Source organism: Lactuca virosa, chromosome 4, assembly GCF_052849685.1.
Source record: "Lactuca virosa cultivar CGN04683 chromosome 4, Lactuca_virosa_CGN04683_v6, whole genome shotgun sequence".
Taxonomy (NCBI): Eukaryota; Viridiplantae; Streptophyta; class Magnoliopsida; order Asterales; family Asteraceae; genus Lactuca; species Lactuca virosa.
The window spans coordinates 141,324,400-141,348,198 of NC_136429.1; the positions used below are offsets into that span (position 1 = coordinate 141,324,400).

At 35.9% G+C, this 23,799-nt stretch overlaps 1 protein-coding gene across 1 annotated transcript; it reads left to right on the top strand.

Moving 5' to 3' along the window:
- Positions 1-19,765: 19,765 nt before the first annotated feature.
- On the top strand, positions 19,766-23,128 carry LOC145107485 (uncharacterized). Its single transcript, XM_079044376.1, has 3 exons — positions 19,766-20,672; positions 21,579-21,656; positions 21,774-23,128. The coding sequence occupies exons 1-3, from the start codon at positions 19,941-19,943 to the stop codon at positions 22,884-22,886; spliced, it is 1,923 nt and encodes a 640-aa protein (XP_078900502.1). The 5' UTR covers positions 19,766-19,940; the 3' UTR covers positions 22,887-23,128.
- The last annotated feature ends 671 nt before the right edge of the window (positions 23,129-23,799 follow it).

Here is a 23,799-nt window from a genome sequence, read left to right on the forward strand (position 1 = left end):
ATTACAGAGTATTCCAATGGAGATCATTCTATGGAAACGAAGTCTCAAATTCAAAGTACATTGCTTTGAACATCCTTCTTGCATTAAGTTTCCTAATCTTACACAGATTTAATGAATAACTTCCACCTATGGGAATATTTCCATATTCTCATTTTGACTATCACTTCTGAACAAGAGTTGCCTCTTTTCAGAATATGTCAAAATGGTCCTTTCCAAAAATTTACACTATACTTCCAACTGTCCCTGAGCAACCAATCTTTGGTAAACCTTAGATTGTTCTCGATAATTGCTTAATCAAATTAGTCATATCCAATTCTAGACTTTTCCCCTCTTAATGCCCTGAGCATTTGGAAAAATTAGAAAGGATGAATATTATATCACATGCAATCGATCCTATATCCGAAGCATATGGGGCACGATTCATGATGTCTCACATAAAGACATGATACTAGACCAGTCTTTCTGCTATAATATTTCTATTTCTATTTGCCAAGTTCTTATAATTCAGATTATGAAAAGGGATGTCGTAGTCATAATCGAATTTTAGAACGCAAATAATTGACCCATATATAGAATTTCCTTATGTTGAGCCATTCCAACATAAAATCCATATATATATATATATATATATATATATATATATATATATATATATATATATATATATATATATATATATATATATATATATATATCCTTGACTAAAGATGATTAAAACCACAATCTAAGCTTTTAGAATTGAAATGAAGTATAATTTCCTCTCCCTTAATTATAGCAAAACAACTTTTCCCAATTGAAACCTTTTGTTTTCTATAATCAACATTGCTAACTTGCAACACTTATCATAATTATCATGCTCCCACTAACATGATGATTATTAGCATAACACTTATGCTCCCACTAGCTTTGACATGTACTTAGAAATCAGTTGGACTTCTAGAAATCAATACTTTATTGGCTTTCTTACCAAAGTTCAGATTTCTGATACAGTATGCTTTGATAAAACTTTATCAAAATCATACACCTTTCCTCAGATAGCACACATGTGTGTCTAAACAAATTCAAAACTATGAAAAGGGATGCCGTAATCATAGTCCCAATTGTTTAGACCTTTGTCATGTTGGATTAATGTCTAAGTCCATAACTATAATTGGTAAGACTTGACCCGACCCGACATGGTCCATTTGGGTTGCATGGCATCATGCATTTGGATAGACTATAATGAGAGAAATAACACTTAAGGTTGGTTAATATATTATAAGTTCTAATATATTAATAAGGTTATTTAATTAGTATTGATCAATAATTAATTTGGAATTAATTAAGTGATCAAAAGGAGACTAATTAAATATATGGGTTGATTGTGTAAATCATTCATTCTTATATATGTGGGCTTGTGATCCAAGATTCCTTATGTTGGACTAAGTCCATGGGGTGACCCATGGATACTCCATGGAGGTTAAAATTCATGGAGCATAAGGAATGGGTAAAGTTATGAGTTACATGGTGTAACCCTAATAGCCACCATATAAAAGAATCCCATGGCTCAAGAAATCGTGGACTAATGTGTAAGTGGGAGGGCTAGACGATAATTAAGGAGTGTTCAAGTTTCTCTCAAGTTATTCCAAGTGTATTTGGTGTTGTGTGAACCATTTGAGGTGTCACACTTGGGGCACTAGGCACTCAAGCTTCATGAAGACATTCTACATCAAAGAGGTATGTATTCTATCTTGTTATATTTATTATTTTGTATGCTAGATTAGGATAATACCTTGGATGTTCATAATTGTATGTATAATAGAGAAAACATAGATCCAAGGTATTTTGGGGTTGCATGTACACTTAGGAGTGTTAGAATGCTCATAATCCAACAGTGGTATCAGAGCCTAGGCTTGTTTTCTTGTTATACTTGCAAAAGTAGCTGAAAAATCGAGTTGGATGCATATATTCGATTGTTTTGGCTGGAATTGGACTAGGAACATTACCCTAAGATGTTTTTGGACTTATAAACTTGTTTTTGATATGGTAATGTTCATGCTAATCCAATTTCTAAGATAATTGTCATAATTTCAAGATTTTTATTAGTTTGTATGTTCATGCTAATTTCTTGAAGATTGATGATTTGAATTATCTTGTTCTTATGAGGTTCTTAGATTAATAGAAAAGTTGTGTGAAATAGTTGTTTTCAATCCATTTTAATCTAAGAGTTGATTCCAAAGTGTGTTTTTGTAACTTGTCCTCAAGTTATATGAAAAGTCACATTTAAGAATCATAAAACTAATAAAAGTTGGCAAAGGTTACAAAATGAAGAGTCTAGTTCTAATTAAATGGTTTTATGACTCCATAACTTGTCCTCAAGTTATGGAGGTTCAAGAGTCTCTTCATTAAATTAAAAAAAAAGTGTAACCTTAATTAGTTCCATAAGTTACAATAAAAAAAAGTTATTTTTTTTATTAATTAGTTTAAAGTCTTCCATAACTTGTCCTCAAGATATGGAATTTGAAGAGTTTTTTTTTTTTAATTAAAACTACTTTAAACTCATAAGTTATGGAATTAATTAGTTTTGAATAGTTTCAAAACTTGCCCTCAAGTTTTGGAATTTGAAAAGTTTTCACTTATGAATACTTTAATTCCAAGTTAGCCCTTAGAATTTTAAAAGTTAAAATTCAACCCTTATACTTTATAATATTATAAGTTAATAATATTTATATATATGTATAAGAGTAAAGTCAGTCTTACCGTTAGTAGGCCTCATTCACGAAGCCGGTCTATAAGGGGGGTATAAGGTTACTGCCTATAAAATGGCAGTTTAATGGGTGTCCACTCTCACCCACCGCTTCCTTGACTGGTGGAGGGTCGTTAACCGAACGGGTAGGACAAGGACTATAATTCTCCTTTCATTAAAAGTATTAATGATAAATACTAAGTAACTAAACTCTTATTAATACTCAATCTTAGTTACTTAGGAAAATGTGAATTTGGTGCTAACCCATGAAATTACACTTTGCACTTTGCTTAAGTCGTTAGTGGAGCGTGTGTGGTTAACCGGCACACTAACCTGGACTTAACAAGGTAGGCAAAGGGTAACTTAATATTTATCATAGTATCGGTGGAGCGTGTGTGGTTAACCGGCACACTGATTAAGGGGTAAATATTAAGGGTACCAAATATATTTGCATGGTTATTCATACCTTGTTTTGTGATCCTCGACATCCCAGTCACAAAACCTGAAGGGCACACTAGAGATTGAAACATGCCTTTGAACAGTTCAATGAATCTCAAAGATCTAGGACTTTCAAATCCAATTAAAACCTAATAAATTATTTCGTTTTTCATGGTGGAAATTGGTGAATCGTCATTCACCTACCTTCAAATATTTTATAGCTTGGATTACGGCATCCCTCTTCTAAGTTATAAAATAGTTTGTTGGGTCCTAGCCTTAATATTTCATATTGGGTGTCATATTAAGGACTTTAAATCAACTATCTTGAATATCTCCCAAAAAGATGTCTGGTCTAGACATTTATGATCTTCCCAAATCTCTTGAAACAAGCTTTCCTAAATGAAGATGATGTCCCATGGATATCATACTTCTTTCACCTCCTCCAATTATTCTCCCTAACCTACAAGTTCCTAAAAAGTTTAAGGTCACTCAAGCCCTATTGGCAAGGCAAGGTCTAGGTGTGATCACATCTTGGAGATGTAGTCACATATTGACAAGCCGAGAGAGTTGGGTGTCAAAGTCTTGAGAAAGTTGGTGGCTCAACTACTTTCTAAGTCACATAGTGAGTTCTTTTGGGAATCCTATGAAACAGACTAAGACAAGACCCTTAATGATCTTATCTATTTGCTAAGATCAACTTCCTAAAACGCTATGGACATTGACAATGATGACATTGGATATCCAGTAAAGCTCTCTCTTCCCAATGGAAAGGGATCGGCCATAGTCAACTCGGTTGACCCAATGGTAAAGAGAGAGGCGAAGTCTGAGATAGTCCCATTATCAAGGGTCCATAGGTAACTATTGCCAAAGAAAGGGGCATTGGTTACGAAGCTGCCAAATTTACCTAAGGATGTTAAAGTCAATAAGTTTGGCTCTACTTCAGGTAAAGTCCATTGTCTAACTCTATTAAGTACATGTTGATTCTGATCGCGAAGATGGATTTCAATCGCATGGTTCGGTGATCAGAATTTTGGGCTATTACTTAAGAGTTATGATATTTATATTGCGTAGGAATAGATAACAACAAAGTTTTCATATGGATTGTAAGGATAAGTTTTTCCGCAAAGTTTTAAAATAAAAGAAAAAGGTTTTGATTTTATTTATTTTAAGTATCCTTACAATGACATTTGTGAAAAGTTGTTGCTTATAAGATTCCATTGATAGCAATATTGGAAAAATGGATTTGATTCTTTCGGTTGTGGTAGTGTCTAATATTACCAAATAAGGAAAGATTCTCATCACCCAAGGTTCAATTGGACCGAAACTTGGAATCATGCAAGTTGTATAGTATGATGAATGAGAACTTTCAGCTTGGAAAATTAAGACTAATTCCTTATGTGAATAAGGAAATGACTAAGGGATCGAGTACACATTCTTGTGCACTGGTCAAGTCCACCACAAAAGATCAAGAAGACTATTCGTCATGATTTACTTAAGTTCAGTAAATATGGTTATACTTATAAGTTTAAGTATAAGTCTGTAGCATTGGAGAAGTTTCAATGTGAGACAGAACGAATAAGAAGAATCAAAGTATGGCAGAAAGATAAAAGTTTCTCAAATCTGAAAAGATGGGAGAGTACTTTAGTATCATGTTTATGATCATCTTAATGATTAAGATACCATATCACAATTGGTCCTCTAAAGTCATCTTAGTGCATTCTTATGACTAAGAAGAGGAGTCATGAATTGTTGAAATGGTTAAATCACAAAGATGAGTCATACTTCGTTCCAAAACAATTCTTAGAGTCATACTCCAAGATTGTAACTTGAGTGACATATCTTAAAGAGGGTTTGTTAACACTAGTCAAATGTAAGAGTAAAAGGTTATCTACTCTTGTACATTTGAAATTGGTAAGTTGTGATGTTTTGGATAAAACAGAGACCAACTTAGGCCAATTGTGTAAAGTGTTAGTCTTGATAAAGAATCTGCACTATCTCTTGAATATTTGACAAGGGAGTCTTATATGTCAAGAGGACAGTGGGAGTCTTAAAGCTCTTGAAAGTTTCAAGACTTAATCAAGAATAAAACCTAAAGTCCTTCACTAGCACACGACTTGAGGTTTATAACCTATCGTGTTGAAATTTTTGTGCCTATTCAAGTTGGCTTTGCATAGGAGTTCTGAGAGTTCTCAATTGGTTGCACAACTACTTGGAAGCAATGGCAGGCACCTGAGCTGCCAAATGGCAAGAATTTAAGATTGCACAAGTTTAATCAATATGAGTTTGGATTTGTCACTAACCTTGTCTTGTGATTATGGTTTTGACAAATTCACATGGATAAGAACACATACACTATTAAATCTAAGTGTCATAAGGTTTCTCTCCGATTCATGAAAATGATGGTGAGGAAACACTTTCACGAAGTAGATTTTAGCTAGATAGCAATTGTGATATTTGCATTCTCAAAGTCGTTAGTGGAGCGTGTGTGGTTTACCGGCACACTAACATGGACTTGTGAGAAGTGGCAAAGGTCTAAACAATTGAGACTATGATTACGGCATCCCTTTTCATAGTTCTAAAATTGTTTAGACACACATGTGAGCTATCTAAGAGAGGTGTATGATTTTGATAAAGTTTTATCAAAACAATCTAGTATCAGAAATCTGAACTTTGGTAAGAAAGTCAGCTGATTTCTGAGTACATGTCAAAGCTAGTGGGAGCATAAGTGTTATGCTAATAATCATCATGTTAGTGGGAGCATGATAATTATGACAAAGGTTGCAAGTTAGCAATGTTAATTATAAAAAACAAAAGTTTCAATTCGTGAGGTTGCAGGGGTTGAAAAAGTTGTTTTGCTATAATTAAGGGAGAGGAAATTATACTTCATTTCAATTCTAAAAGCTTAGATTAAGATTTTAATCGTATTTAATCAAGGATATATATATGAATTTCATGTTGGAATGGCTCAACATAAGGAAATTCTATATATGGGTCCATTATTTGCGTTCTAAAATTCGATTATGATTACGGCATCCCTTTTCATAATCTGAATTTTGAGAACTTGGCAAATTGAAATGGAAATATTATAGCAAAAGACTGGTTTAGTCTTTATGTGAGACATCATGAATCGTGTCCCATATGCTTCGGATATAGGACCGATTACATGTGATATATTCATCCTTTCTAAAATTTTCCAAATGCCTGGGGCATTATGAAGGGAAAAGGTCTAGAATTGGATATGACTAAAATGATTAAGCAATTGTCAAGGACAATCTAAGGTTTACCAAAGATTGGTTGCTCAAGGACAGTTGGAAGTATAATGTTAATTCTGGAAGGACCATATTGACATAATCTGTAAGGAGGCAACTCTTGTTCAGAAGTGATAGTCAAAATGGAATATGGAAATGTTTCAAAGTTAGAAATTATTCAATCTGTGTAAGATTAGGAAACTTAATGAAAGAAGGATGTTTCCAAGGAGCTGATCTCCTTTGGAATGCTCTGTAATGATTGTTGTCAAGTCTTTCTGACTTCGTGCATAATCATTAAGAGGATCAATGCATATAAGTTTAGAATCTAACAGATTTCAGTAAATGGCATGAATTTGGAATTCTTGCATTTGCAGTAAGGATTTGGGACTGTGAAAAGAGGATCATTGGAGTGATGTTCAATTGATCTATTTTACAAAGTAAAGATCATAGACAAACATAGTATGCATACTTGGTGTATGGCATGACTAGTGTTTAGAAAACATAGTGTACATGCTTGGAGCATGGGACAACTATTGTTTTAAATTTAAGTATAAAGTTGATAAAACCGAAACAATGAATAATGAGTAATCAGTATGGTGATAAATAAAAGTGTTTATTTATATTCATAGGGTTTGATACCATATTTGATTCATTTATTCTTGTGTTTTACTTTGCATGTTTTGACTTCCAGAATAACTAAGTCGCTCTTCCTGAATGATTAAGTTATTCAAACCATCCACAGTCGGTCATATGTTGGAAGTAGATATGAATCAAGACTGTCATGGGTTGGTTTGTAGAGGTCCAAGTTGGTGGACAAAGTGGTGCTACAACACTCATGAGTGCTCATAAGTTCTGAGTATTGGATTCAACCCGCGCTCATTTGAATCACTTCATGGATTTTATCACGAGTGATCATGAGACGATAATATCTTATATTCTTCAAACCTAGAGATATGAGTTGTTACTATGAGTTGGTTATACATTGATTGCACGAAAACGCATTGGTAACTCGATGTTATAAAACGTGCCTTTGTGTATGATTCAACAAGTAGTAGAACAAGCCATATGAGTCGAAGTTTATCCATTCCTTTTACCTTCGGGATAAAAGCGATATCTGTGGGCCCCTCGATGATTTAAAGATGATACATGTGAGTGCTTGGCCAAGCCAGGACTGATTTGATTTGTTCAATCAGTCAGTCATCATGAATCGGAAATTGGGAAACAACAAATGGACAGAGAGAATGATTGATAATCCATGTCTCAGTCCATATGATATCTAGAATGGAGGAATATATGATCCCTTATCTAATGGACAAGTCATTGACAAAGGTCAGAGTTCATCGACAAGGTCAGAGTTCGACAGAAGCTTTTGAGAGCTACGATTGCTGATCGGTTCCTGAAGTCATACGCAATAATAGTTTTAGACTTATCCAAGTGGGAGACTGTTGGATTAATGTCTAAGTCCATAACTATAATTGGTAAGACTTGACCCGACCCGGCATGGTCCATTTGGGTTGCATGGCATCATGCATTTGGATAGACTATAATGAGAGAAATAACACTTAAGGTTGGTTAATATATTATAAGTTCTAATATATTAATAAGGTTATTTAATTAGTATTGATCAAGAATTAATTTGGAATTAATTAAGTGATCAAAAGGATACTAATTAAATATATGGGTTGATTGTGTAAATCATTCATTCTTATATATGTGGGCTTGTGATCCAAGATTCCTTATGTTGGACTAAGTCCATGGGGTGACCCATGGATACTCCATGGAGGTTAAAATCCATGGAGCATAAGGAATGGGTAAAGTTATGAGTTACATGGTGTAACCCTAATAGCCACCATATAAAAGAATCCCATGGCTCAAGAAATCGTGGACTAATGTGTGAGTGGGAGGGCTAGACGATAATTAAGGAGTGTTCAAGTTTCTCTCAAGTTATTCCAAGTGTATTTGGTGTTGTGTGAACCATTTGAGGTGTCACACTTGGGGCACTAGGCACTCAAGCTTCATGAAGACATTCTACATCAAAGAGGTATGTATTCTATCTTGTTATATTTATTATTTTGTATGCTAGATTAGGATAATACCTTGGATGTTCATAATTGTATGTATAATAGAGAAAACATAGATCCAAGGTATTTAGGGTTGCATGTACACTTAGGAGTGTTAGAATGCTCATAACCCAACATGTCATTTATCACAAGTCCATGTTAACACACACTCCACTAACGACTTTGAGAATGCAAATATCACAATTGCTATCTACCTAAAATCTACTTAGTGAAAGCGTTTCCTCACCATCATTTTCATGAATCGAAGAGAAACCTTATGCCACTTAGATTTTATGGTGTATGTGTTCCTTTCCATGTGAATTTGTCAAAACCATAATCACAAGACAAGGTTAGTGACAAATCCAAACTCATATGGACGGAACTTGTGCAGTCTTAACTTCTTGCCACCTGGCAGCACTAGGGCCTGCCATTGCTTCCAAGTTGTTATGCAACCAACTGAGAACTCTCAGAACTCATATGCAAAGCCAACTTTAACTGGAATGGGTACATGAATTTGGAATATGTCAACACGATGGGTTATAAACCTCACGTCGTGTGCTAGTGATAAACTACAAGTTTTTATTCTTGATCAGACTCTTTCAAGATCTTTTAGACTCCCACTGTCCTCTTCACATATAAGACTCTCTTGCCAAATATTCAAGAGATAGTGCTGATTCTTATCAAGAAAAACACTTCACACAATTGGCCTTAGTTGGTCTTTGTTTTATCCAAAACATCACAACTTACCAATTTCAAATGTACAAGAGTAGAACACATTTTACTCTTACATTTGACAGGTGTTAATAAACCTTCTTTAAGATGTGTCGCTCAAGTTACAATCTTGGAGTCTAACTCTAATAATTGTTTTGGAACGAAGTATGCCTCATCTTCTTGATTTAACCATTTCAACAATTCACGATTCCTCTTCTTAGCCATAGGAATGCACTAAGATGTCCTTAGAGGATCAATTGTGATAGGGTTTCATAATCATTAAGATGATCATAAAACATGATACTAAAGTACTCTCCCATCTTTTCAGATTTGAGAAACTTTTATCTTTCTGCCAAATTTGATTTTTCTCATTCGTTCTGCCATACATCGAAACTTTTCCAATGTTTTAGAATTATACTTAAACTTGTAAGTATAACCATATTTACTAAAATTTAGTAAATCATGACGAATAGTCTTATCGATCTTTTGTGGTGGACTTGACCAGTGCACAAGAATGTGTACTCGATCCCTTAGCCCTTCACTTGACTCACATATACACGTGAACAAGGAATTAGTCTTAATTTTCCAAAGATGAAAATTCTCATTCATCATACAATACAACTTGCATGATTCCAAGTTTCTATCCAACTGAAACTTGGTTGATGAGAATCTTTCCTTATTTGGTAAATTATGACACTACCACAAACGAAAGAATCAAATCCATTTTCCAATATTGCTATCAATGGAACCATATAAACAACAATTTTTCACAAATGCCATTGTAAGGATACTTAAAATAAATAAAATCAAAAATTTTCCTTTTATTTTAAAACTTGCGGAAAAAACTTATCCTTACAATGAAAATGCATATGAAAAACTATGTTGTTATCTATTCCTAAGCAATCTATCACAACTCTTAAGCAATAGCTCAAAATTCTGATCACCAAACCATGCGATCGAAATCCATATTCGCGATCAGAATCAACTTAAGCTTCCTCTCCTTTCTTAGATTCTTAAAACTTCAACATGTGACCCAGTCACATCATGTAATAAGAATCACCAAATAGGAACTTAATAGAGTTAGATACTGGACTTACCTTAAGTAGAGTCAAACTTTTTGACTAGACCTTCTCTCAGATCTTTCAGGTAGTTAGGGCAGCTTCGCAACCAATGCCCCTTCCTTTGGCAATAGAAACATATGGACCCTTTGGGAATGGTACACAGAACTATCTCAGACTTAACCTTTCTCTTTACTATTTGGTCAACTGAGTTGACTATGGCCGATCCCTTTCCATTGGGAAGAGAAAGCTTTTCTGGATATTCAATGTTACCATTGTCAATGTCCATGGAAGTCTGGGAAGTTGATCTTCTTAATCAAATTTTCTCTACCAGTGCTCCAAGTCATTGGTGATTCAGCTGCACCTAGAAAATAGATAAGATCATTAAGGGTCATGTCATAGTCTGTTTCATTGTAGTCCCACTGGAAACTCACTATGTGACTTAGAAGGTGATTGAACAACCAAATTTCTCAAGACTTTGACACCCAACTCTCCCGCCTTGTCAATATGTGACTTCATCTCCAAGATGTGAGCACACATAGACCTTGCTTGCCAATAGGGCTTGAGTGACCTTGAACTTGTGAGTTAGGGATAATAAGTGGAGGAGGTGGAGGGAGTGAAGAATGATTTTCGGGACATCATCTTCATTAGCAAAGCTTGTTCCAAGAGTTTTGGGAAGATCATAACTGTCTGAACCAGACATCTTTTGGGAGATATTCAAGATAGTTGATTTAAAGTTCTTAATATAACACCCAATATGAAATATTAAGGCTAGGACCTAACACAATATTTTATAACTTGGAAAAGGGATGCCGTAATCCAAGCTATAGAATATTTGAAGGTAGGCGAATGACGATTCACCAATTTCCACCATGAAAAACGAAATAGAAATATTAGGTTTTAATTGGATTTGAAACTCCTATATCTTTTGAGATTCATTGAACTTTTCAATGGCATTTTTCAATCTCGATTGTGCCCTCTCAAATTTTGTGACTGGGATGCCGAGGATCACAAAACAAGGTGTGAATAACCATGCAAATATACTTGGTACCCTTAATATTTACCCCTCAATCGATATGCCGGTTAACCACACGCGCTCCATCGATACTATGATAAACATTAAGTTACCCTTTGCCTACCTTGTTAAGTCAAGCTAGTGTGCCGGTTAACCACATGCGCTCCACTAACCGACTTAAGCAAAGTGCAAAGTGTAATTTCATGGGTTAGCACCAAATTCACATTTTCCTAAAGTAACTAAGATTGGGAATTTATAAAAGGTTTAGTTACTTTATATTTATCATTTATACTTTTAATGAAGGGAGAATTCTAGTCCTTGTCCTACCCGTTCGGCTAACGACCCTCCAGCAGTCAATGAAGCGGTGGGTGAGAGTGGACACCCATTAAACTGCCATTTTATAGGCAGTAACCTTATACCCCCCTTATAGACCGGCTTCGTGAATGAGGCCTACTAACGGTAAGACTGACTTGCTCTTATATATATATATATATATATATATATATATATATATATATATATATATATATATATATATATATTATTAACTTATAATACTATAAAGTATAAGGGTTGAATTTTAACTTTTAAAATTCTAAGGGTTTAACTTGGAATTAAAGTATTCATGAGGGGAAACTTTACAAATTCCAAAACTTGAGGGCAAGTTTTGAACTATTCAAAAACTTTTCAATTCCATAACTTATGTTTTTAAAGTAGTTTTAATGAAAAAACTCTTCAAGTTCCATAACTTGAGGACAAGTTATGGAAGACTTTAAAACATTTAAAAATGAGACTCTCCATTTTTCATAACTTATGGAAATCTTATGAGTGTTTAAAAATCATAAATGTGACTTTTCATATAACTTGAGGACAAGTTACAAAAACACATATTATGAACAACTTTTAGATTAATTTGGATTGAAAACATATTATCACATAACTTTTCTATTAATCTAAGCTAACTCATAAGAACAAGATAATTCAAATCATCAATCTTCAAGAAATTAGCATGAACATAAAACTAATACAAATCTTGAAATTATGACAATTATCTTTGAAATTGGATTAGCATGAACATTACCACATCAAAAACAGGTTTATAAGTTCAAAAATAGCTTAGGGTAATGTTCCTAGTCCAATTCCAGCCTTAAAAGTCGAAAATATGTTGTCAGGGGCTTCTACTCGTCGAGTGTATGAACCTACTCGACGAGTAGGATGAATTTCTTCATGGACTCGGCGAGTTCATCAATGGACTCGGCGAGTCCAGTGCCCAGACAGCCAAAAAATTGATTTTTTCAGCTTTTTCAGCAATTTGCATCAAGTATAATTGAAAACAAGTCTTGGCTCTGATACCACTGAAGGGTTTTAAGCATTCTAACACTCCTAAGGTGTACATGCAACCCTAAATACCTTGGATCTATGTTTGTCTCTATTATACATGCAAATATCAATTTCTCCAAGGTATTGTTCTAACTAGCATAATATGAAGAACATATAATATAAATTCTAGTAGAATTACATACCTCTTTGATGTAGCTTGATTTCATGGAGCTTAAGAGCCTAGTGCCTAAAGTGTGACACCTCAAATGGTTCACACAACATCACCAACATCTTGGAATAACTTGAGAGAAAAGGTTCCTATGCTCAAATTGGCTAGCCCTCATGTGTACACACACTAGTGCCAATTTCTTGAGCCATGGGGTCCTTATATATGGTGGCTACTAGGGTTACACCATGTAACCCATGTATTTCCATATTCTTCATGCTCCATGGGTTAAAACCTCCATGGAGTATCCATGGGTTTAGCCCAACATGAAGAACTATGGATCATAAGCCCACATATATAAGAATGAATGATTTACACAATCAATCCCCATATATTTAATTAGTCTCCTTTTGATCACAAAATTAATACTAAATTAATTCTTGATCAATACTAATTAAATAATATGATTTCATATTAATATATTAGAACTTATAATATATTAACAAATCATAATTATCCTTTTCTCACAAAAGTCTATCCAAATTGTTCCGATGCCATGCAACCCAAATGGACCATGCTAAATCGGGTCAAGTACATACCAATTATAGTTATGGACTTAGACACTAATCCAACATACGCATCCAGGCAATTGAAGACACATGAAGTGAATTACACCACCCACGAAGCCGTGGTCTTCGCCCTAAAGATTTGGAGGCACTACCTCTACGGTACAAAGTGCACCATCTTCACGAATCACAAAAGCCTCCAACACATTCTAAATCAAAAGGAGTTGAACATGAGGTAGCGAAGGTGGGTCGAGCTGCTAAATGATTACGAATGCGAGATCAAGTACCACCCAGGCAAATCTAACGTGGTAGCTGATGCACTAAGCAGGAAAGAATACTCAGGTCGGCGGGTGAAAGAATTATCGATAACCATCCACTCTCACCTAACCTCACAGATCAAGGGAGCTCAATCAGAGGCATTGAAGCCGGGGAATGCCACAAATGAAACGTTGCATGGGATGGATGAAAACCTTGAAGTCAAAGATGACGGAGCTTACTACTTCATAAACAGAAGCTCATAAGACGCGATATTCCGTCCATCCAGGTTCTGGTAAAATATACCAGGACATCAAACAACATTATTGGTGGCCAAATATGAAGGCAGAAATCGCCACTTACGTGGGCAAGTGTCTCACTTGTGCTAAGGTGAAAGTGGAGTTTCATAAGCCCTCGGGGTTGTTACAATAGCCAGTGATACCCGAGTGGAAATAGGAAAGGATTACCATGGATTTCATAACCAAATACCTAAGACAGTAGACGGATTAGATGCTATCTGGGTGATTGTCGATAGGTTAACCAAATCCGCCAATTTCCTGCCAATCAAGGAATCGTACAAGATGGAAAGATGAACAGGAATCTATATAAGAGATATTGTGAGACTTCATGGGGTACCGGTATCTATTATCTCGGATCGGGATAGTAGATTTACTTCACGATTCTGGCAGTCTCTCCAGAAGGCAATGGGAACACAACTAGACATGAGCATTACGTACCATCCACAAACCGATGGACAAAGTGAACGAACCATCCAAACACTTGAAGATATGCTCCGAGCCTGTGTGATCGATTTTGGAAAATCATGGGATACCCACTTGCCCTTAATTGATTTCTAATACAACAACAGCTATCACACGAGCATAAAGGTTGCTCCTTTTGAGGCTTTGTATGGTCGCAAATGCAGATCGCCTCTCTGCTGGGCTGAGGTGGGTGACACCCAGCCGGGCAATCACCAAGTGGCACTCTTACAGGACCCGAGATGCTGATAAACGGCGAAAGCCTCTGGAAATCCAAGTCGGAGATCAGGTGCTATTAAAGGTCTCTCCCTGGAAAGGAATGATCCGTTTTGGGAAACGGGGAAAAATAAAGCCGCGATACATCGGGTCGTTCGAGATTCTTGCCCGAATTGGTCTGGTGGCATATAAGTTGCAGCTATCTGCGGAGCTCAGCAACGTACACCCCGTGTTCCACGTCTCGAACCTGAAAAAGTGCTTATCAGATGAAACTCTTGTCGTTCCTCTGGAAGAGATCGAACTAAACGATAATCTCGTGTTCATCGAAGAGCCAGTTGAGATAATGGATAGGGAAGTGAAGCGTACAAAACAGAGTCGCATTCCAATCGTGAAGGTTCGATGGAACGCTAAGCGTGGACCGGAATTCACATGGGAACGCGAGGACCAGATGAAGCTAAAGTACCCTCACCTATTCTCTCATTCATAATTCTATCTGTAAAAAGAATTTCGGGACGAAATTCCCTCTAACCGGGGGGGGGGGGATGATGTCACAACTAGCATTTTTGGCTAGGAAATTCTGTCTTCATGTAAATCAACTATTGTATAACTTGTAATCTAAGTTAATGTCATGTACTATGTTCATTCAAAATCAACCATTTGAATCAAAACTCATGAGTGAAGTTCAGAACCTAATTCAACACATCTCATATACTCAACTATGGGTCTGAAACCCTAATATCCCGGTTCAAACATTTTAATGGGCCAGGAATCATTTATTGGACCTAATGGGCCAATAAACTCACAACTTGGTTACTTTGAGCTAAGAATCCTTATATGGGCCCAAATTGGACCCACATTCATTAAACTATAGCATTTTGGGCCATAAGACTTCTCATGGGCCTTATTGGGCCTAAAATGCCTCATTTTGTTGTCATGGGCCTTAATGGGCCGTAGATGGTTTCTTGAACCTTATTGGGTCATAAACTCCCTTTCCTTATCATCATAAGGCCGAAAACTTTCAATTTGGGCCACATAATCTCGAATATAATCAAACATGGCCCAAACTCTTCTTTCTTTTTTCTTTCCCCCTCATTCTCGGGTATATAACAAAAAAAACAATAGGATAATTAGGGTGTTGCCACCTCACTAATGTTTAGAGGTTAACCAAGCAACAAATCTCATGTTTCTAGGACTCTAAACCTTCATGTAATAACCTCATTTCAAATCACTCTCCTTCCCCTTCTTATTTTCGGCCAAGCCTCTCTTCACTCGCCACTCTTAATTCAAACTTCCAACATTACAAAACTCCTCTCAAAGCCATCTAAAATTCTCTCATCTTCATCACCCAAAATTCATGTGTGCTAGAGTGTAAATCCAAGAATACTCCACCAAAAATCTACTCATTTGGTAAGCTACTCTCTAAGTTTGATGATTAACTTCATTTTATGATAATCTTCACTCCTTAACACATCATTTCGTGATCCAAGCTCTTAGATCCATCTTAGGTTCGAGATCTACTCAAGAAAGCTTACTAGGGCCGAGATCTCTCCATTTTCTTCACCACAACCGAAATCATCAAACCAATGTGAGTTTATTCCCCTATTTTCGGTTTTTACTATGTTTTGGGGGAGAATACAAGTTGTTTTGTGTAGATATATGTTTATATGCATGATTTTGTGTGATTTTCATGATATAAGTGTTATTATGTGTTATAAACTTCATAAACTTGAAAATATGCTAAAATATGATGATGATTGTAGAACATAACACTTATTACAACTTATTATGCAAAAAAAGGGTTTAAAACACTTCAAAGTTGTTTAAAATTAAGAAAGTTGCATGAGAGGGCCAAAAATGACAAAATAATCAAAAGTGAGGTTATTATATATAAGTCACGGTTTTAAGGGACCAAAAACGATTTATTTTTGATAAATATGAATCTTTATGGTATTTATGATTTTAAAAGGGCTAAAAGTGTAAATTATCTCAAATGGGCCTCATTTTGGGCTTTCACAGCTTTTGGGCCAAAATTGTAAATTTTTGGGATTTTGTGGGCTTAAGTGTCATTTTAAGCAAAGTTGAGCCAAAAATGTAAATTTTCGATAAAAAGGGCTGAAAATGTAAATTTATTAAATCTTGGGCCAAAAAGATAAATGTGTTCATAATTGGGCCGAGAATGTGAATTTTTCATAAAATTGAGGCCAAATCAAAGAATAACAATAGTGTCATCTCGTGACACATCAACGAATAACAACAGTTCCAGATCGTGATACATCAACGAATAACACTGTGTCAACCTGTGACACATCAATGGATAACAACAATGTTAGCCTGTGACACATCAACGAATAACATTGTGTTAACCTGTGACACATCAATAGCACCTTTGTCTAATATAATTCACCTGCATGAATAACATATCATCCTATGGTACATGTATATCTCTATAACACCACAATCAACAATATGATATTCGATCATTTACACTACACATAATTCACATATTGTAACACACAATTATCACAAATAATGAATATTAGAGTAGTGTTACTCACCTGGTTAGCTAGCAGACACATAAACTTCGGTCCTTGACCTACTCTGCTTTCCAACTCGTCACACACCAATACCTAACCAATTATTATTAAGTTCCTCAGAACCCGTCACAATTCACTACGCGGTATACTCTGTGACTATTTGTCACAAACTCATTACACTCAATAATACAACCACGATAGGCTTAACCCATAAGCTTTTAACTAAATCTGCCACATCGGGCAACTTTAGTAAATTAGGGTTTACAACCCTCACAGTCCCGACTAACTATCTCATCGTAAGATTTATTTACAAATCTTACAATAGGTTTGTAATAACACCATATCACGAACACTCGTAACATATAATCGGGTCTAACAACTCTGGACAACAATCTCATATAATAATTACACAATAACAAGGTAAAAGATACCTCCACAATCTCATAACTCAGCCCCGCATCTCCTGTACATCGGTATAACTCCTCCGGTTTAAAATCCCGAGAATAATTTCCGAGCAACATCTCCGATCGAATGTGCCAAAAATCGCCCAAACGACACGAAAACTCGCATATTTATAACCTGGGGTGTGCTACGTCTTGACCATATATGTGTCACGTTGTGATGATCAATTGAACCCCCGTTTCGCCACGTGTCGTACTCTCCAGCCACGTGCCTCGGTGACTCGTCATATGTGACGTCGTGATGATCTATTGGTCATTTCGTGATGGTTTAAAGATTGACCCTTGCCTAGACTTCTGTTGACTTTCTCCGAATAGCAACCTACTTTTATCTCAACTTCAAATAACCATAACTTTCTCATACAAACTCCGTTTTCAACAATATATATATATATATATATATATATATATATATATATATATATATATATATATATATATATATATATATCCACGGAATCCTTATCACACGAACTACAACATTCCACAACTATCTTTTGTTAAATAACATTTCTCAAATTAAAGCAACTCACAAATTTATCTCATATGTTCATCTTACAACGATTTATATCTCTTAGGGTGGTGCTTGTTAAGAAAACAGGTATTACAGGAACTCACCAAGCTTTGTCTTATAATTGTTGATTTAACTATTTTAGGTACTTCTAATGATCGAGGAAAGGCGAAGGTGTGACTGTACACATCATCAAGTAGTCTTCATGGTTTTCAGACACTCTCAATAACATTATAATCAAGCTATATGCTGATTAATTCAACCATTCTAACCAAACTAACACATTTACCATTAAAGCTAAAAGCTTGATCAAATGGAGAAATCTTTTCCTTAATATGGAGAGGATGATAATCCTAGTACCACCTTCTCTATCTTCTCTTAGCATGTCTTGGCATCAAAATCGACATCTTTAAGCTCCCCAATCAATTCCCAAAAAAATGATCGGAACTGAGCTCTTTAACAGGTTATAACCTGTGTTCTGACCTCGTAACTGCCCCATAATATTCTAATTACCGCGTCATGGTGTGCGTAAGTTGGTTGTGGTCAACCTCTAACCGAACCACGATGCCTTTACCACAAAGCAACCTACTTTCTCCACCACGTCGCGATACCCCATAATACCACGCCGATGGAAAGTACATTGCCTTCTACTTACAACGAGACTCTCTTCTGAATCACCGTTCATATCACCGCGCCGTGTCAAGCTCTTCCCCACGTCACAGTAGCTGCTCATCAGTAGTTCCCTCAGCTTTGGGGACAACTTTTCTTCCAACTTTCAACCCTCATAACTTCTTCATCTTAAACCCTTCTTTATGGTCTTTATATCCACACGAATGTGGGGATGAGTTCTAAAAACCCATTAAGTCACTTCTCACTGACTTAATACGAGTCTTAATCTATTAAGTCACAAATTTGGCCCCAAAAGCATAAAATTTCTTATTTTACCCTTGTGGCCTAAATGCATTTCTCTTGAACTTACTTATCTAATCACATATAAGTGACTTAAACTCATCTTGGCCAATTTTATGAAGTCACAACTTCATAAACTTACAAAATTCTCATAAATGACTGTTTTGCTCTTTTGGTCAATATTTGACTAAAAGTCAAATCTCTCTAAATTTTTGGTTCTTACAATGTGGCTTTGATCTGATTGTTCGACAACCTTAGTCTTATCCAAAAATTACAAGAAGGTTTGTTGAAATACTCTTTTTGCATAATTTGATATGGAAATTCACTCAAAATGTTGATATGTACAATTACATAAATAATTACATAACTGTTTACAGGTGGGATGGCCAAAGAAAAAGAAAGAATGGGAAGCTGACGAGCCAAGTCAAAGTACCAACACATAAACCTCACATTTTTTTCCTTTTTTTAGAAGACTGGATTGGAGAAGAAAGGAAGAAAGGAGAAACATATAGAAAATAGAAGTGGGAGCCTATTACATAAATGAATGTCATGAGCTATTTGAAAAGACCAAATTATCCATCCTCTAACGACAAAAAATGACCAGGTTATGGTGATCAATCACGTAATGAATTAAAACCGTAAGGACCAGTGGCGTGCCGATGTCTATCGTTGTACTCAAAATGTGAAACTTATAAACTCCAATCGTGAAATTTTGCATTATTATTATTATTTATTATTATTATTATGTCTAAAATATTTGCATTTGTTTTCATGTGACATGGTGTCTTGTGAGGACATTTTCGGAAATTCGGCCACATTCAAAAGATTTCCTTTATCATTCTCCTCCTTCTTCCAAAACCTAGCCGACGCTAGGGTTTAAGACGCCCCGCATTTCTCTCTAACGCCTAAAACCCCTAAACTATTTATACCCACCTGTCGCCAATTCGCCATGAAATCTTGTAACTTCAAAACCCTAAATTTATTCATCATAGATGATGGGTTATGCACGTAGCAACACCAAAATCAAAGTCGAACAGGAGTCTCTGGAAGTTTCACCAGGCCTCAAGAAATCCAACGTCTCACTTGATCAATCTTTCATAGAGTTCGAAGAATATCCCGACACTTTCTTAGACTCTCTCTTGAATTTTGACGATTGGGTTGAAGATCATCCAAATTCATCGGTGGCTCAAGCTATGAATTCAGAAGAGAAATCCAATTTGGACAAGTCTTTGGAAATTAAGGAAGAGAAAGAAGAAGAGGTTTGTGAGTCTGCGAAATTAGAGGACTTGGGGGATTTGATTCAGGAAGGGATGGGTCGAGTTCGTTTAACTTCGGGTGTTGATGTGATTGAGGGTGCAAGTAGTGAGGTTACAGGTAGTGAGGAAACTACCAATGACGATGAGATTGGAGTGAAGAATAATGTTGAGAAAGGTGCTGATGATGTGGAAGAGTCAAAGGATGAGGATTCTGATTCGGATTCTGAGAAGGATTCATCATCATCTTCATCGTCTTCTAGTAGCAGTAGTGATGATGATGATGATGATGAAGAGGATGATGAAGAAGAAGATGGTAGTGATGATGAAGAAGACGATGTGAAAGAGGTAAAGAAAGTGAAAGGGGAGGTGGAAATGGAAGAAGGTGAGATAAGAGATTTTGATGTTGAGGATGAAGACGAAGATGGTGATGTTGTGAAAGGGCCAATTCGTTCAAGGAATGAGGTTCAGGTAATTGATACCTGTTTGTATAATTCGTTTTCCAACGTTATTTGCTATGCTGAAAGATAAATGTATGCATTATATTTCCTTTCATCCTGCTTGTCTACATCTAGGTCTAGCATACAAGTATTGATTTTTCTTACATCTAAATCCCAAAGTATAAAAATCGACACATTCAGCTCACCCAATATAATAGAGCTGCTAATCCATCAACCGCTTTCCAGGAAATCTTGAAGCTTTTTCTTCCTTGAGCTTTCCTGTGCTTAATTATTCAAGAAAGTGGACATTCGACTAGAATATTCTCTAAATGAAGCTGAAATCCTAAAGATTAATCTATGTTTTAAAAAGGACGATTAAGGTTCTACAAGGGAATTGATTTAGAAGAAATATTGATGAAAAGTTAGTAGCTTTGCAATTTGTTGTTAAATCTTTCACTGGCTTTGTTTTCAACAGTGTGGTATATTTGTTTGAATAGAGGTTTCTTTGGATTTCTTTTATGTTTGATTAAAAAAGTTCAATGAAACACTCAAATTGAATTATCAAACGAACATGCACAAATAAAAGTCATGACTAAACAATTTATCTTGAAACTTTTATTGGTTTAAAGTACTGTTCATTGTTTCGTATTATTTATATCAAGGGCAATATGGTAATTTCAACATCTTGTTCTATTCTTTTATAGTTTTACCAAATGTTAGAGAGACATTCTCTGTTGTTCTTTCTTTGTTAAGTCAAAAGGAAACACCCATATACATCTTACCACATCAAGTCTTTTCTTAAGTCCAACAAGTCAAAAGACAGAGCACCTTAAATAAATCATGCAAACAAAACTGCATTATATAGTCCTTTTAACATGATGATTTGTTATCATTTTATTGAGCTATTCTTGTTTCTTATACCTTTTTATAATTGCAGGATCTACCTCCTGTCCCTCCAGTGACTGTAACAATTCAACCACATCATAAGACACTCCCAGTTGGAGTTGTATTATCGGTAAAGCTAAAACTTCACCTTATTTAAATTAGATACACAATCTTTTATCTAATTTACTTTTTTGTTGGACTGAATGAACTGTCTGAATAAGTTGAGCAATTGTTTGGGTTTTTACAGATTATGGGTGCACAAGTCATAGTGGAAGGCGTTGAGAATCATAATCCATTAAGTGAGGGTTCAATTCTATGGATAACCGAAAGTAGATTACCATTAGGAGCAGTGGATGAAATATTCGGACCCGTAAAAAACCCGTATTACATTGTCCGATTCAACTCAGAAACGGATATCCCAACCGGGATCCAACTAGGCAGCTCAATATCTTTCGTTCCCGAGTTTGCAGATTATGTTTTGAATAACAACAATCTTTACAAAAAAGGTTACGATGCCTCCGGTGAAAACGATGAAGAATTATCCGAAGAACTCGAGTTTTCCGATGATGAAAAGGAAGCCGAGTACAAGAAAATGATAAAAATGGCAAAAAGGGGATCGAGCGAACAAAAAAACGGAAATTTGAAAAAGGATAAGAAGTCAAGAAACCGCGGTGGTGGTCAACGGAATATCGTTGACCACCACCACCGGCCGGAGCCTCAGGCTCCGGCAGGTGGTCCGCCTGGTTTTTCGCCAGGCGGACCTTCTCCGGTGAATGGACCGTCGGTCTTTTCACCGGGACAACCTTCTGCTAGTGGGCCGTCGGGATTTTCCCAGGGCCCACACGCGGCTAACTTTACCGGACCACCTCCTGGAGTTTGGCCGAACGGGTTCCCGTCTATTCCGCCGCAAAACATTGGTTTCTTTACGAACGGAGGGTTTATGCAACCGAATTTTACGCAACAGCCCTTCCAGAATCTTGGTTTGCCGAATATGGCCCCTTTTCATCCACAGTTTAATGCTACGGGTCAAATGTTTCAGCCGAGTTTCGGGCCAAATCCGGCATTCGGGTCATGGCCCGTGGGTATGGGTCAGAATAATTTCAACCAGTCACAAGTGGGCCCACCGATGGGGTTTCCGGGCATGTTTCCTGGGTCTTCCATGAACAATGGTGTAGTACAGCAGCAAGGAGTTGGGGTGGCTAATGGGCTTCAAATGGAAAATAATGGTGGTGGGAGGCCTCCTTTTGTTGCCGGAAATGGTGAAAGTTCTCAAAATCGTGGAGGAAGAAGGGGGTTTCAAAGGGGTGGTGGGCGGTTTAGAGGTGGTAGAGGTGGCAGAAATGGGCCACAGTCGAGGTGAACATTTTTGTAATTTTATGATTAGTTTTCGTATTATTCTTATCTGTGATACAAAGAGTCGGGTTACTTTTATTCTGTTTGAGTTGTTATTTTGGATGTATAATTAATGTTAGATTATACATGTGGTTTTATTGTGTTCAATATCATGTAGTAATGGTAAGGTGGTAGACAGGTAGGGAACTATCTTTCTTATATTTTTATTATTAAGTCGTTTTTATATTAAATCAAAAAACATTTATGTGAGTGAGTGTATTAAGTTTTGAACGGGAATATATTTAAAGTTTTGAACTCACCATAACCATACCCCGAATAAACCGACTGACCTGTTTAAGGTGGATTTATTCGCAACTTAATTCATGAAAAGTATATTTATTTACTTTATGATCGGTTGGAATATCTTTTGGTGATCATGTCATATCGTTGCATATTTGTCTTTTATAATTATGTTGTGTAAAATAATAAAAAAGTACGATATTTTCATTATAGCCTCTCACTGAATCAATTAATAATCCTAGGTAAATATATAGCTATAGAAGTTTAGAATAAAATCATCTTTCTGGTTTTTATTAAAAAGTTAATGCTCAATATTTGGTTTTGGAAATCAAAATTATTAAAGTGTCAATGAGACGCTCCATAATAATATTGAGTTAATGAGTTTATATTACTGTTCGGACTGGAAAGTGGAAAGTCGCCGAAATATTAAAATAACTAGTGTTATCCACATCGCTTAAAAAATTTTAACAAATAAACAAAAGGGGATAGCACACCAATCTTCCCCCCTAACCCCAATTTGCATGACATGGATGGATGAAATTAATTTTTATTTGTGGTATTTATTTCTAGGATATTTTGTTTGGAATATGTGTTTTCTACTATAAAATTTAGGAAAGTAATTGGTATATAATATTTTTTTT

What these genes read in the sequence shown, in the direction of transcription:
- LOC145107485 (XM_079044376.1), top strand. Translation starts at nt 19,941, where the DNA reads ATGATGGGTTATGCACGTAGCAACACCAAAATCAAAGTCGAACAGGAG. An exon ending in GTTCAAGGAATGAGGTTCAG is followed by an intron (nt 20,673 to 21,578) that starts GTAATTGATACC and finishes TTATAATTGCAG; the next exon opens with GATCTACCTCCTGTCCCTCC. An exon ending in CAGTTGGAGTTGTATTATCG is followed by an intron (nt 21,657 to 21,773) that starts GTAAAGCTAAAA and finishes GGGTTTTTACAG; the next exon opens with ATTATGGGTGCACAAGTCAT.